A 12,204-nucleotide genomic window follows, 5' to 3' on the forward strand; every position below is an offset into this window, starting at 1 on the left:
GGGGGTCCCCTCACCCCTCCTATGCGCCCCCCAATCCCAGGGGGTCCATCCTGCTCCCCCCCTGGTCTTTGCTGCCCCTTCAAAAGGTCGGTGACAGGACCCCCATGTTTCCCCCCACAAAGGGCATCCCCCTCTCCCTGGTGTGGCACCAGGGCACGGGGGGGGGGGGGGGCACCAGGCCCTGGGGGTCTCGTTCCACTGTGGAGAGGGGCAGGGGTCAGCATGAGGGGGTCAAGGAGGGGGGAGGTAGCCTCCTCCCTGCCTCAGTTTCTCCCAACCCAACCACCCTCCTCATTCAGGTAGAGCTGCTCCTTCTTCGGGATGCCCCCAAACGAGGGGGGTTTTCCAGACCCCCCCAGGGGCTGCAGCACAGGGTGATGGGGGCTGGGGGGCCGCTCTGGTGCCCCCAGCACATGGGGGAAGGGCTGAGGGGTGGCAGGGGGGGGCTTGCATCCCCCCTGGGTTTCCTCCCCATTCTCATCATCCCTCTCCACAAACTCTGGAGCAGAGCAGGAGGAGGGGGAGGGGTCATGGATACCCCAACCCATCACCCCCCAGGCTCCTACCCCAAGCAGCTCTGTCCCCTCTCCCCTATACCACCCCCCAGATTCCCTCCAACCCCCCAGCACCCAATACCATCCTGCTAGACCCCCCTGGCCCTGCTAAGAGTCCCTCTATCACCCCAAAACCTCCACTCGAAGGCCCCCCCCAGTATCCCGGTGCTCCCCATGAAGTACTGCACCACCTCAGCAGTGATACTGGGGGACATAACACACACATGGGGTCACTTGGGGACACCCCCTCCCATTGCTTCCCCACCCCAGGGTCCCCCAGCCCCTTCCCACCACTCCTGGGCACTGGAGGGGCAGCCCCAGCCCCGTGGTCCCATCCCTTTAGGGGGTCCCAGGTCTTTTGTGTCTCAGTGCTTTGGGGGAGCTCCCTCTCATTTTGGGGTCCCAGCCCCTTGTGTCCCACCCCCTTGGGATACCCATTCCCCAGTCTTTTGGGTCCCAGTTCCCAGAGATCCTGACCTTGAAAATTCCAGATCTTTTGAGGCTCCCAGACCCTAAGGGGTCTCAGTCCTTTGGGGGTCCCAGTCCTGGGGCCTTGGAATACTTGGGGTCCCAGGAATACTTGTCTTGAGAGGGGGAGATTCCCCATCTCTTGGGGGGGTCCCATCCTGGTGGTGGCTCAGGGTCCCGGCCAGGACCCGGGGGTCCCAGTCTCGAGGGTCCCGCCCAGTGCCCCCCCCTCATACCTCGCATTCCCGGGCCCCCCGGTATAAGGTCAGTGTGAGCCCCCGCAGCCCGGCCCAGACCCTCCGGTAGTCCCGGGGGTCGGGATGGGGCTCAGCTCCATCATCGGGCTCTGGCATAACGAGTCCAGTCCGGTTCCGGTGGGGCAGTGCTGGGGGTGCTGGGGCTCGGTCCCGGGGTGCTGGGGATCAATCCCAGCGTGCTCGGGACCCAGGGGATCTCAAGGGATCGGTTCCGGAGGATGTCGGGGGCGGATCCCGGGTATCGGTCCCGGGATCTAGGGGACATCAGGGGTCGGTCCAGGGGTGCCGGGAGTCGGTTCCGGGACAAGGACACAACATACAGGGGGTCGACCCCGAGGTGCCGGGAATAGATCGGGGGGAGATCGCTCCCGGGACCAGGGTTTTCCGGAACTCGATTCCGGGTGCAGGGGGATCGGTCCCAGGGGTGCGGGCCCACCTGGTCCCGTGGCCCCCGCTTCTCCACGAAGCTCCCGTAGCTGGGACCGGGGTCACCCCCGCCGGGGCGATGACACCGGCCGGGCCATGTCCCTCCCTTCCTCCCCCGCCGCCGCCGAAGCCGCAGGTGCCGCCGGGCCGGGCCGGGCCGGGCCGGGCCGTGCTGCGGACACCGGGAAGCCCCGCCCCGGGGCGAAGGGCAGCGGGGAGGGGGGGGGGAAGCAGAGCCCCGGTGAGGGCCCGGTGCGAGGGATGTGCGCAGCGTCCCGGTGCGCTCCGTCCCCGTGTCCCCCCCTGCCCGGTGCGGCAGGTGCTGGGCTGCCGCTCTCCCACCATCGGGTTCCGGTTTGTCCGTGTCCCACCGAGCCGGTACCGGTGTCCACTCCCCCAACCCCCCCCCCTCCATCGCACCGGCTGGGGCGGGGCGCGCGGGGCCGTCCTGTCACGTGGCGCCGCCGCCGCGCGCACCGGGAGCGGCGGGAGCGGCGCGCGGATGGCAGGTACCGCCGGGACCGGCACCGGCACCGGCACCGGGCACCCACACCCCCCCATCGCCCCGCACAACTCCCCCCGCTGCCCCCTTGCGCGCACGCACACGCTCGGGACGCGCACCCGCACCGCGCACCTGCGCGTGCCCGCGCACACGCCCCTCGTGCACGTGCGTGTGAATCCGCGCGTGCTCGTGAGCGCTAACACGCACCTGCGTGAACCCACCCACCCGCGGGACCCGCCCTGCGTGTCCGCAACGCGGGACATCCCGGCGCACTCGTGGGAAAGGGGTGGGACACCGACAAGGACACCCGTGGTGCAGGGATGGGAACACTGGTGGGATAAGGGTGGGGCACAGGCAAGGGCACCCGTGGGCCAAGGACATCCGTGGGTCAGTAGTGGGGACATGGCATGACACTCATGGGACATGGACAGAGACACCCGTGGGTCAGGGGTGGGGACAGGACCAGACAGGGGGTGGGGTCCCTCCCCCACGGGGCTCTCACGCTCCTGGGTCCCTCTGGGTTTCAGCACAGCCTTGGCCCCATGACCCTGTGACCCCCAACATGTCCCCTTGTCCTGTTGTCATCTCCCCGTGTCCTCACACCTCTCCCTAGCCCCCATCAGTGTCCCCCCCCTGTTCTCCCATCCCTGTACCCATCACAGTGTCCCCATGTCCCCGTGCACCCCTCTCCCAGCGCTCCCATCTGTGGGTGGACGTGAGGGAGGACACCCCAGGGTGCTGTGCAGGGGACACCCATGGGTGCTGTGCCCCTGTGTCCCATTCCACAGGGCTGGTGGCTGCCTCCCCGGGTGGGGACGAGCTGGAGGAGGACGAGGAGGAGCTGGAGCCAGTGCTGGAGGAGGCCGAAGCGGAGGTGGGGAGTGGGGGGAAGGCGGTGGGGGGCAGCCGAGGGGCCGTGCTCACCCGCCGAGGCATCACCCTGCGTGTCCTGCTGCGTGATGGGCTCCTGGAGCCAGCCTGTGGTGTCCTCTCCATCTACTACCTGGTGAGCCCGGGGATGTGGGATGGAGACAGGGGGCTGGTACTCTGAGGTCGCCTGTTCTCTAGATTGGGGTTATTCAGCCTGGAGAAGGCTGCGGGGAGAGCTTAGAGCACCTTCCAGTGTCTGAAAGTGCTCCAGAAAAGCTGGAGAGGAACTTTGGACAAGGACCTGAAGGGATGGGATGAGGGGTGGTGGCTTTGAACTGGAAGAAGATTTAGGTTGGACATTAGGAAGAAATTCTTTGGTGTGAGGGTGCTGAGCCCCTGGCCCAGGCTGCCCAGAGAAGCTGTGGCTGCCCCATCCCTGGCAGTGTTGAAGGCCTCAGGTTGGATGGGGCTTGGAGCAGCCTGGGCTGGTGGGAGGTGTCCCTGAACATGGCAGGGGTTGGGACTGGGTGAGCTTTAAGCTCCCTTCCCACCCAAACCACTCTGAATCTGTGATTCTGGGTGCCTCACCTCATCCCACCCAGGGCAAGAAGTTCGTGGGGGACCTGGGTGCGGACGGGACCATCACCTGGCAGGAGACAGGACAAGTCTTCAACTCACCCAGTGCCTGGGCCACTCACTGCAAGCGCCTGGTGAACCCTGCCAAGAAGTCGGGGTGTGGTTGGGCCTCAGTCCGATACAAGGGCCAGAAACTGGACCAGTACAAAGCTGCCTGGCTGCGCCAGCACCAGCCCAACACACCGCCTGCCGAGGAGGTGGGCTGGGACCCTCACCCTGACACTCTTGGGTGCCCCTCAGGGTGGGTGGTAGGGTGGGTGCCAGTCCTGTGCTGCCCCCAGAGCCTGCCCAGTGAAGGCGAGGAGGAGGAGATGGCTGAGGAGGAAGAGGAGGAGATGACAAAGGAGGGTCGGGTAACCATCCCGGAGCCCGTGGCTACCAAAAAACCAGAGGAGAAGAGCAAGAAGCAGCAGTGCAAGAGCCTGGGGGAGCTTGCAGGAATGGGTAAGGTGGGATGGGGGTCCCGGGGGATCCTGGGCAGCCTGGCAATGTTGCTGAGGGGGGGTTTGGGTTGCAGATCATGGCCCCCCAGGGAAAAGGCCGGAGAGCAAACCCCGGGTCCCCGTCCGCTACTGCACCCTGGGCACCCGCGACTTGGCCAGGTAGGGGGGGGCACGGACCCCATGGGTGCTGCCATGGGTGCTTGGGGTGGGGTTGGCAGGTTTGGGCTCTTCCAGGAACCCCCAGACCCTGGTGGAGGTGATGTCCTTTGCTGCCATCAACAAGTTCCAGCCCTTCAACGTGGCCATTTCCAGCAACGTCCTCCTGCTCTTGGTGCGTCCCCTCCCCGCTGGGTACAGGTTGGGACATCTCTGACGGCGTTGGGGACACCTGATGGTGTCTTTGGCATCGTTTTGGGGCCAAACTCTTGCTTTTTCACCTTTTTCCTTTAGGATTTCCACAGCCACCTGACACGCAGTGAAGTGGTGGGCTATCTGGGGGGGCGGTGGGACACCAGCACACAGTGTAGGTAGCGGGGTGGGTGACCCCCCTCCCTCGCCCCCCCAGCCCCTGACAAGCCCACCCACCCACTCCCCTGTCTGTCCCCCCCCCCAACAGTGCTGACCGTGCTCCGAGCCTTCCCCTGCCGGACCCGCCTGGGTGATGCTGAGACCGCTGGCGTGGTGGAGGAGGAGGTGAAGGATCCCTGGGGTGGGGACAGGTTGGGAGGGGTGGTCCTGAGGGACCCAGACCCACGGGGTTTGGCCATCTCAGATCTGCCAGAGCCTGTTCCTGCGGGGGCTGTCACTAGTGGGCTGGTACCACAGCCACCCATTCGGCCCCGCGCTGCCCTCCCTGCATGACATCGACACGCAGATGGATTATCAGCTCAAGCTGCAGGGGAGTGGCAACGGCTTCCAGCCCTGCCTGGGCCTTATCTGTGGTGAGAGACCCCTCCCCATCAGCCTGGGGGGGTTGGAGATGCTGTCATCCCCCTGTAGCAGCCCCATCATTCAATCCCCAGGACCCTACTATCATGGCAACCCTGGCATTGAGTCCAAAATTGCCCCCTTCTGGGTGATGCCACCACCAGAGGTAGGTAGACACCATTCCTGGGGGGGGGGAATTTGGGGTCGGGGTGGTCCCGGTGCTGTGGGGTGACCCCCTACCCCCCTAAATCCTACAGCAACGGCCCAATGACTACGGCATCCCCATGGAGGTGGAGGTGGCCTACATCCAGGATGGGTTCCTCACCAATGATGTCCTGCAGGAGATGGTGAGCATGGGGTGGGGGCCCCAAAAAAAACCCCCACCTCATCAAGGACAAGCCCTGACCCAATCCCAGACCCAATCATTCCTATCCTGCCATCAGGTGTTAAATCTCAGCTCGAGGCTCATCTGACATGAACAATAATATCATGTCATAGAATCCCAGAATGTTTGGGGTTGGAAGGGACCTTAAAGATCATCTTGTTCCAACCCTTCTGCACCAGCAGGGACTCCTCCCATGTGCTGGGGCATCCACAGCTTCCCTGGGCAACTTGATTAAATACTTTTGTAGAGAGAGAGTTTTAGAACCATGATATTTTAGTTTCTTTCTTGCACAAGACATTGCAAGGCTACTGCCAAATTCTTGTTGAATCAGGGGATAAAATGTTTAATTTTTTTTTTCCTGATTTGTAAGGAACTGCAATCTATTTTTGCTTTTGTTTTCTGAATTTTACAACACTCAAAAGTGACAGTTATCTCCAGGTGTTTCACAGTTTGCTCTTCATCATGGTACATGGGTATAAACTTATTGCAGGAAAACACAGCTTTATTTCTGCAGTGTCTACACTTGGTTGGGTTGGACCAAAATGATCCTTGAGGCCCCTTCCCACCTGACATTCTATGATTTTATGATCAGTCCTGGTGTCAGTGACCATCTCCTCTCCATCCCCACCATGGTCTTGGTGCCACAAGGACTGAGGAGGGGGGTAGCCCCCGTGCCTGCAGCCCCCTCTCTCCTCCCACCCCAGACACTGCTGGTGGAGTTTTACAAGGGAGCCCCGGACCTGGTGAAGTTTCAGGAGCTGTGGAGTCAGGATCAGACCTACCTGGACAAGCTGAAGGTGAGGAGGGGGCTTCCTGCCCTGGGCTGGCTGGGATGTGGGCTCCTGGTTGGGGGGGGCTAAATGAACACGGCCACCTCCCCCCCCTCAGGGTTCCCTGGACTCCCGCACCCCCAAAGACCAGAGCTTCACCCACATCCTGGAGCAGATCTACAGCCTCCTCATACTCAGCAGCTGAGGGGCCAAGACCCCCCCCTCAATTTGGACCAGGTGCCTTCCCAACAGACAGGGCTCAGCTCTGCAGATCCCACCCCCAACCCGAGGGGCTCATCCAGACCCAGGGTGGGGGCAGCACTGCAGAGGTCACTGCATCGCCCAGTGCTCCAGGGAGCTCCTCCCAGGGGTCCTGGGACCCCCCAGGTCCTGCCCTGTGGGGTCACCACATCACCTGCTGCTCCAGGGAGCTCCTCCTAGAGGTCCTGGGACCCCCCCAGGTCCTGCCCTGTGGGGTCACCACATCACCTGCTGCTCCAGGGAGTTCCTCCCAGGGGTCCTGGGACCCCCCAGGTCCTGCTCAGCCCTGGGGCAGCACAGATGGGAGGGTGGTGGTGGTGATTGGTGGTCTTGGCTGTCAGTTGTTTGTGGACGTGGTAGTTGATTAAAGAGCAAATCCTGAGAGGTGGCTGGTGTGTGGGTCTGCTGCTTAGGGACATCTTGCCAGCATGTGTCTTCACCAGCTTGGGGACATTTTGCCAGTGCTATGGTTAGGAATGGTGCTGGTGGCCTTGTGGTTGGTGGTGGCCACCATCCATCTGCCTGGCTTTAGGGACTAAACCAGAGGGATATTGATTTGGGGCTGCTCCTCTGTCCCTCCCCCATGGAGCCCCCACATGTGCTCAGAGAGGGGACAGAGGAGTTAGAAAGAAGAAAACATTTAATACTTTTTGCTCAGAGATACAAGTTGAGATTTGTGGGTCATCTTTTTTGGTTGTTTGTCCCCTGGAACCCAGGAGAAACCATTACAAAACCAAAAAAAAAAAAAAAAATTAAAAACAAAAAATTAAAAACAAGTTCTCCTAGCTGACAAAAACTCATTGCCATCCACCTGAGCGGGAGCCTGACCCTGATCCCCACCAGGAAAGGTGTAGGAGTGAGGGTCCTGAGGCTAAGGGTCCCTTGGGCTGCCCCAAGCTGGGGGTCCCAGCCCGCTGGGAGGATGGGACAGACATGGACATGCACGGGCTAAAAAACCCAACAAAAATCCTTAAATGGGGCCGTGTGAGTGTAACAGGAGGTGGAGCAGCAGGGATGGGGACAGAGCACTTGGCTGCAGAGGTGCTGTAGCCAAGGGGGAGGAATTTGGGGGGGGGGGGGAAAGACCACTTTTGAGCAAAGAAACTCAAGGGGATGAGTGGAAGAGCTGGGGTAGGAACTGCCACCCACCACTGGCCCTCCCATCCTGCCCACAACCATCCCCCCCCCCCAACTCCTGAGACAGAGAAGGCTGGGGAGGGTCAGAGGCAGAGCTGTTTGCTGCCTTCCTTCCCCCTCCCCAAAGCAGGGGGTAGAGGGGCAGAGCCTGGAGAAGGCAGGTGAGGATCAGCTGAACCCCGGGCTGGTGGTGCCCAGAATTTCCCCAGGAAGAGGAGACACCACTTGCTCTGCCCCCCACCTCCACTCAACCCCCCCCTCAAATCATCCCTCAGCTCTGTGACCGCTGGAGAAGTTGGAAAAACCCAAGGAAGCAACCTGGCTGAAAATACTGAAAATCAAGTCAGGGAGGGGGGCAGGGGGCTGGCAGCAGGCAGGGGACAGCTCTGCTCTGTCCCTCAGGGTGGCAGAGCCCCCCCAGCAGGGCTCAGGACCCCCGGCAGGGCTCAGGACCCCCAGGCAGGGCTCAGGACCCCCAGGCAGGGCTCAGCCCTGGTGTAGTGTTTGGTGGGTGTTGTAGTGTTGTTGTGCCACCTTATGTCCTCCCGCCCCTCCTTATATCCCCCCCACCCCAGGAACAGGGAGAATGGGGGGGTCCTGCAGGGGTGTTGGGGAGTGGGGCAGTGTTTGGTGGGGTAAGGACGCAAAGGGTTTGCCCCTTGGTGGGGCTGGGGGCTCCTGTACCCTCCCTGCACATCCTGGTTCTCCCACCACCTGGCTCATCCGGATGCTTGACCCAAAGGAAAAGACAAAAAAAAAAAAGGAGAGGGCAGCAGAGGCTTGCGACAAGTACCGAAGTTCAAGCACCAAGAAGGACAAAAAAAAAAAAAAAAAGAAAAAAAAAGAACCTAAAAAAAAAACCAAACCAACCCCCAAATCAAAATCAAATAACCAAATCCACAGGAGGGGGTGTTGGGATAAAAGGGGGTGGGGGTTGTGGGGAGCGGGGTGTTGCTGCCAGCTTGTTCCCTTGGTGGCAACCTGGCCCCGAGGTGACACAGAGGATACAGTCCCCCCCCTGGAGAGGGCCAGCCTGGGGGTGGAGGTGGAATGGAGGCTGAGCCCTGGGTGGTGGTGGTGGAGGGGGAGATGGGAGGGGAGAGGGGGGAGAGCGTTTCACTGAGGTAGCGGAACCAGAACTTCCACGTAGTTGAGGGGGAAGAAGCCTGACTGGCCATTGATCATCCCCTCGTACCAGTTCTCGTCGATCTGGTTGGTCAGGGTGATGATGTTGCCTTCCTTGAAGCCCAGCTCACCATCATTTTCGGGTTCAAAGTCGTAGAGAGCCTTGCAGCAGGGCTGGTCCAGGGGGGCTGCAGGGAGAGGATGGGGCAAGAGGTGAGCTGGAGCCTCCTGAACACCTCTGGGGTTCCTGCTCCTGGTGGATGCTGGAGCTGGATACAGGGGGAATCGATGGCTCTGCCACAACTGGGGTTGGACAGGGGGTGTTTCCACACCCTGTGTGGGAGGAGCTGGCCCTGGGTTTTGTCCCCACCTTGGTAAAGCTTTAACTTGGTTTCATAAGGGCTTTTTGAGAAGGGCCTGGAGGGATGGGATGAAGGGTGACAGCTTTGAACTGAAAGAAGGGAGATTTGGGTTGGACATTAGGAAGAAATTCTTTAATTCTTGGGTGTGAGGGTGCTGAGCCCCTGTCCCAGGTTGCCCAGAGAAGCTGTGGCTGCCCCATCCCTGCCAGTGTTGAAGGCCCCAGGTTGGATGGGGCTTGGAGCACCCTGGGCTGGTGGGAGGTGTCCCTGAACATGGCAGGGGTGGGAATGGATGAGATTTAAGGTCCCTTCCCACCCAAATCACTCTGTAAGTCTATGATTTAAACTCACTGGCTTTTAGCTCATGCTTCCTCTTGCTCCTCCACAACCTTCTCCCAAAGCAGACTCCCACCTCCAGCATCCCCATGCTGCCTGTCCCAGCATGGCCAACCCCTTCCCCAAGCTATAAACTCCAACAGAAATGCATTCACCACACTGGAAACCAAGTGGGGAAAAGCCAAATTATTCCTCCAGAGCTGAGAGAAGCTGACGTGCAGTTTGTGGAGGATGAGGCTGGACATGGGAGCACCATGGAGGAGGACACTAAGGGCCCCTTCTGAGAGGTCACCCGAATTCTGAGGGTGCTGGGAGGGAGAGGACTGTGACTGAACCCCTGGCCAGAGGGGTGTAAGTCCATTAGCAGCTTGGTGATGCATGAAAGCCTTTCCCCCCCCCTCCAAGAATGGGGAGCAAAACAATGTCTCTTTCCCACACCTCAGACCTCTGGCCTGCAGAGGGGATGTTCCTGTGGCAGGGAAGCTCTTTGCACCAATATTTTGAGATGGGAAGGTGCTGAGTTGTAGGGATGCCACTGAAATAAACACCCCAGAGGCCCCCATTTCCTCCCTCTGCCTCTCCGTACCAAGGCAAGAAGGACATGAAGGGCAGACAGCACCTCTGGTCTGCTGGGATTTCCCCAGCAAAAAAAGGAGAGACCTCAGAAGACACCACAAGCAGCAGCCAAGCAGGTTCCTGGGTTTGAGAGAACTCCCTGAAACACCAGTCTGGTTCCACCACCACAGCACTTCTCCTGCACCAAGCTCTTCAAGCCCTCCTGCCCCCTCACCAGCAGATTACCCCACTGTGATGGCTCTGGGTCCTGGCCTCAGGACCCCAACAGGACCCCTCTGGGGTTCCCAAAGAATCTTGGTCCCTGCAGACCCACTTGAGGTTCTGCCTGCCTCCTCCAGCCCCCAGCAGTGGGGTTTGGGGGACATACAGCATAAGCAGGAGAAGAAGAGATCCCAGCTGGGTGCTGAGAACCTCAAGATGCCTCATGGAAAAGCATCTGCTCCCCACAGCTTCATGCAGGATGTCCCAGATGGGTGCTACGACTCCTCCAGGTGAGCAAAGGCCCCTTTTTTGGGGTGAGAAACACCAATATGGTTGTGCTGGTTTAATTTAGGCTGAGCTCATGGTTTAGCTGGATTGTTGTGCTGGGCAGGGTGAGCAGGGAGGAGGGATTAGTGGCTCCAAACAGCAGCAGCAGGAGGAAGGCAGGAGTGAGGAGGGATGGATGGATGGATGGGGACAGGATGGTCACACATCATGCAGGAGGAAACTCACGGATACTCCTGGCGGAGGAGCGGGACGGCTTGTCGGATCGGAAAGAGGAGGAAGCTGCTTCCAAACAAAAAACAGACATGCTTAAACCAAAGGGCAGGGGAGAGAGGGAAAGGCAGGGCCCAGAGGGAGGAGCTGTTAGGAGAAACAAGGTGGTGCCAGCAGGGATGGTGAAGGATCTGGAAGGGATGACTTAGGAGGAGTCACTTGGGTTGTTCAGTTTGGAGAAAAGGAGGCTGAGGGGTGAGCTTGTTGCTGGTTCTGATTTCTTCACCAAATAAACTCAAGGAAATGGCAGGAAGCTGAATCAGGGGAGGTTGAGGTGAGATATCAGAAGGTTTTTCACTCAGAGGGCAGTTGTGCACTGGAACAGAGTTCTCAGGGAAGTGGTCCCAGCACCAAGCCTCCCAGAGTTCAAGAAGCACTTGGCTGAGGCTCTCAGGCACATGGTGTGATCCTGGGGGGGCTACACAGGGACAGGAGTTGGACTTGATGATCCTGATTGGGTCCCTTCCAAACTGGCAGATTCTGTGTTAGAAACCCACCAGCCTTGCTGGGACCTGGGGTGGGGGACCATGGAGAACTGGGAGGGAGCCAGAGATGCTTCACTTGTCCTGTCTGCCACCATGGGTGCTGAGTGGGCACAAGAGTGGGCTGGAAACCCTGCTGGAATGTCCCCACAGCTGATCTAAAGAAGGCTGCTGGGCCCCAAGAGCAAACAACCCGAGTATAGAAGCATTGTGGCTGTTTTTCAGATGCAGGTTACATCCAGCAGACCACAAACAGTTTCCAGAATGGGTGGTACCCTCCATCCCTAGGAGGTTGATCCAGAGGCACCTGTGCACACACACAAACACACACACACACACACACACACACACACACCCCTAGGAGGTTGATCCAGAGGCACCTGTGCACACACACACACACACACACGAGATGATTTTACCTGAGACTTTGGGGGTGGGGTTGCAGGGGAAGCCCCCGTTGGACTGGCTGGTTTCACCAAAGTCATACATCTCCCTGGGTTTGGGTTTATATTCCCTCTTGGGGCGTGAGGAGGCCTCCCTCATTCTGGAAGAAGGAAAAATGTCAATAACTGAGGTATGGAACAGAGTAGGAGGAGTTCAAAGTGATATTTAAAATAGCAAGGCAGGGGAGCAGGTTGGTTTGTAGACCTGCATAAATGGTGCATTTTGAAGATGGATCTGGTGCAAGAGTTTGGGATTTGGTCCCCCCAGAGAGGGTCACACGTCCCAGACTTTGCTCTGGAGGTGTCTCAAGCCATTCAGGCCAGCAGAGGACACTCATGCTGCAGTTGGAAAGCTTGCACTGGGCAGGATCCCCCCAACTCTTCTGAATTCAAACCAGACACAGGATCCAGTCAGCAGTTTCTTCCAGGAGGAAGGAGCAGAGGGGCAGCACTGCCCTGAGAAGGGGAGATGCTGCCCTGGCTCT

The 12,204-nt window shown here is 59.7% G+C and overlaps 2 protein-coding genes across 7 annotated transcripts in view; one reads left to right on the top strand and one right to left on the bottom strand.

Moving 5' to 3' along the window:
- The first annotated feature begins 2,207 nt into the window (after positions 1 to 2,207).
- Positions 2,208 to 6,880, top strand: MPND (MPN domain containing). Its single transcript, XM_030466657.1, has 13 exons — positions 2,208 to 2,493; positions 2,996 to 3,213; positions 3,680 to 3,910; positions 3,995 to 4,157; positions 4,231 to 4,315; positions 4,391 to 4,487; positions 4,607 to 4,679; positions 4,773 to 4,849; positions 4,929 to 5,097; positions 5,179 to 5,249; positions 5,341 to 5,430; positions 6,173 to 6,265; positions 6,357 to 6,880. Exons 1-13 carry the CDS (start codon positions 2,208 to 2,210, stop codon positions 6,441 to 6,443), a joined length of 1,740 nt encoding a protein of 579 aa, XP_030322517.1. The 3' UTR covers positions 6,444 to 6,880.
- Positions 6,881 to 6,928: 48 nt separating this feature from the next.
- SH3GL1 (SH3 domain containing GRB2 like 1, endophilin A2) overlaps positions 6,929 to 12,204 on the bottom strand; it is a 32,921-nt gene continuing 27,645 nt past the window's right edge. For 2 of the 6 annotated variants that reach the window (XM_030466394.1, XM_030466392.1), the window contains exons 8-10: positions 11,696 to 11,820; positions 10,750 to 10,803; positions 6,929 to 8,949 (exon numbers count right to left, since the gene is read on the bottom strand). In XM_030466394.1, coding sequence (XP_030322254.1) covers positions 8,753 to 8,949; positions 10,750 to 10,803; positions 11,696 to 11,820 — 376 coding nt within the window. In that variant the 3' untranslated portion in view covers positions 6,929 to 8,752. Of the gene's footprint in view, positions 8,950 to 9,470; positions 9,995 to 10,749; positions 10,804 to 11,695; positions 11,821 to 12,204 lie in introns of those variants that run through there. The other 4 variants (XM_030466395.1, XM_030466391.1, XM_030466396.1 and 1 more) reach the window with 2 other exon arrangements.

Source organism: Calypte anna, chromosome 28 (genome assembly GCF_003957555.1).
Source record: "Calypte anna isolate BGI_N300 chromosome 28, bCalAnn1_v1.p, whole genome shotgun sequence".
NCBI lineage: Eukaryota > Metazoa > Chordata > Aves > Apodiformes > Trochilidae > Calypte > Calypte anna.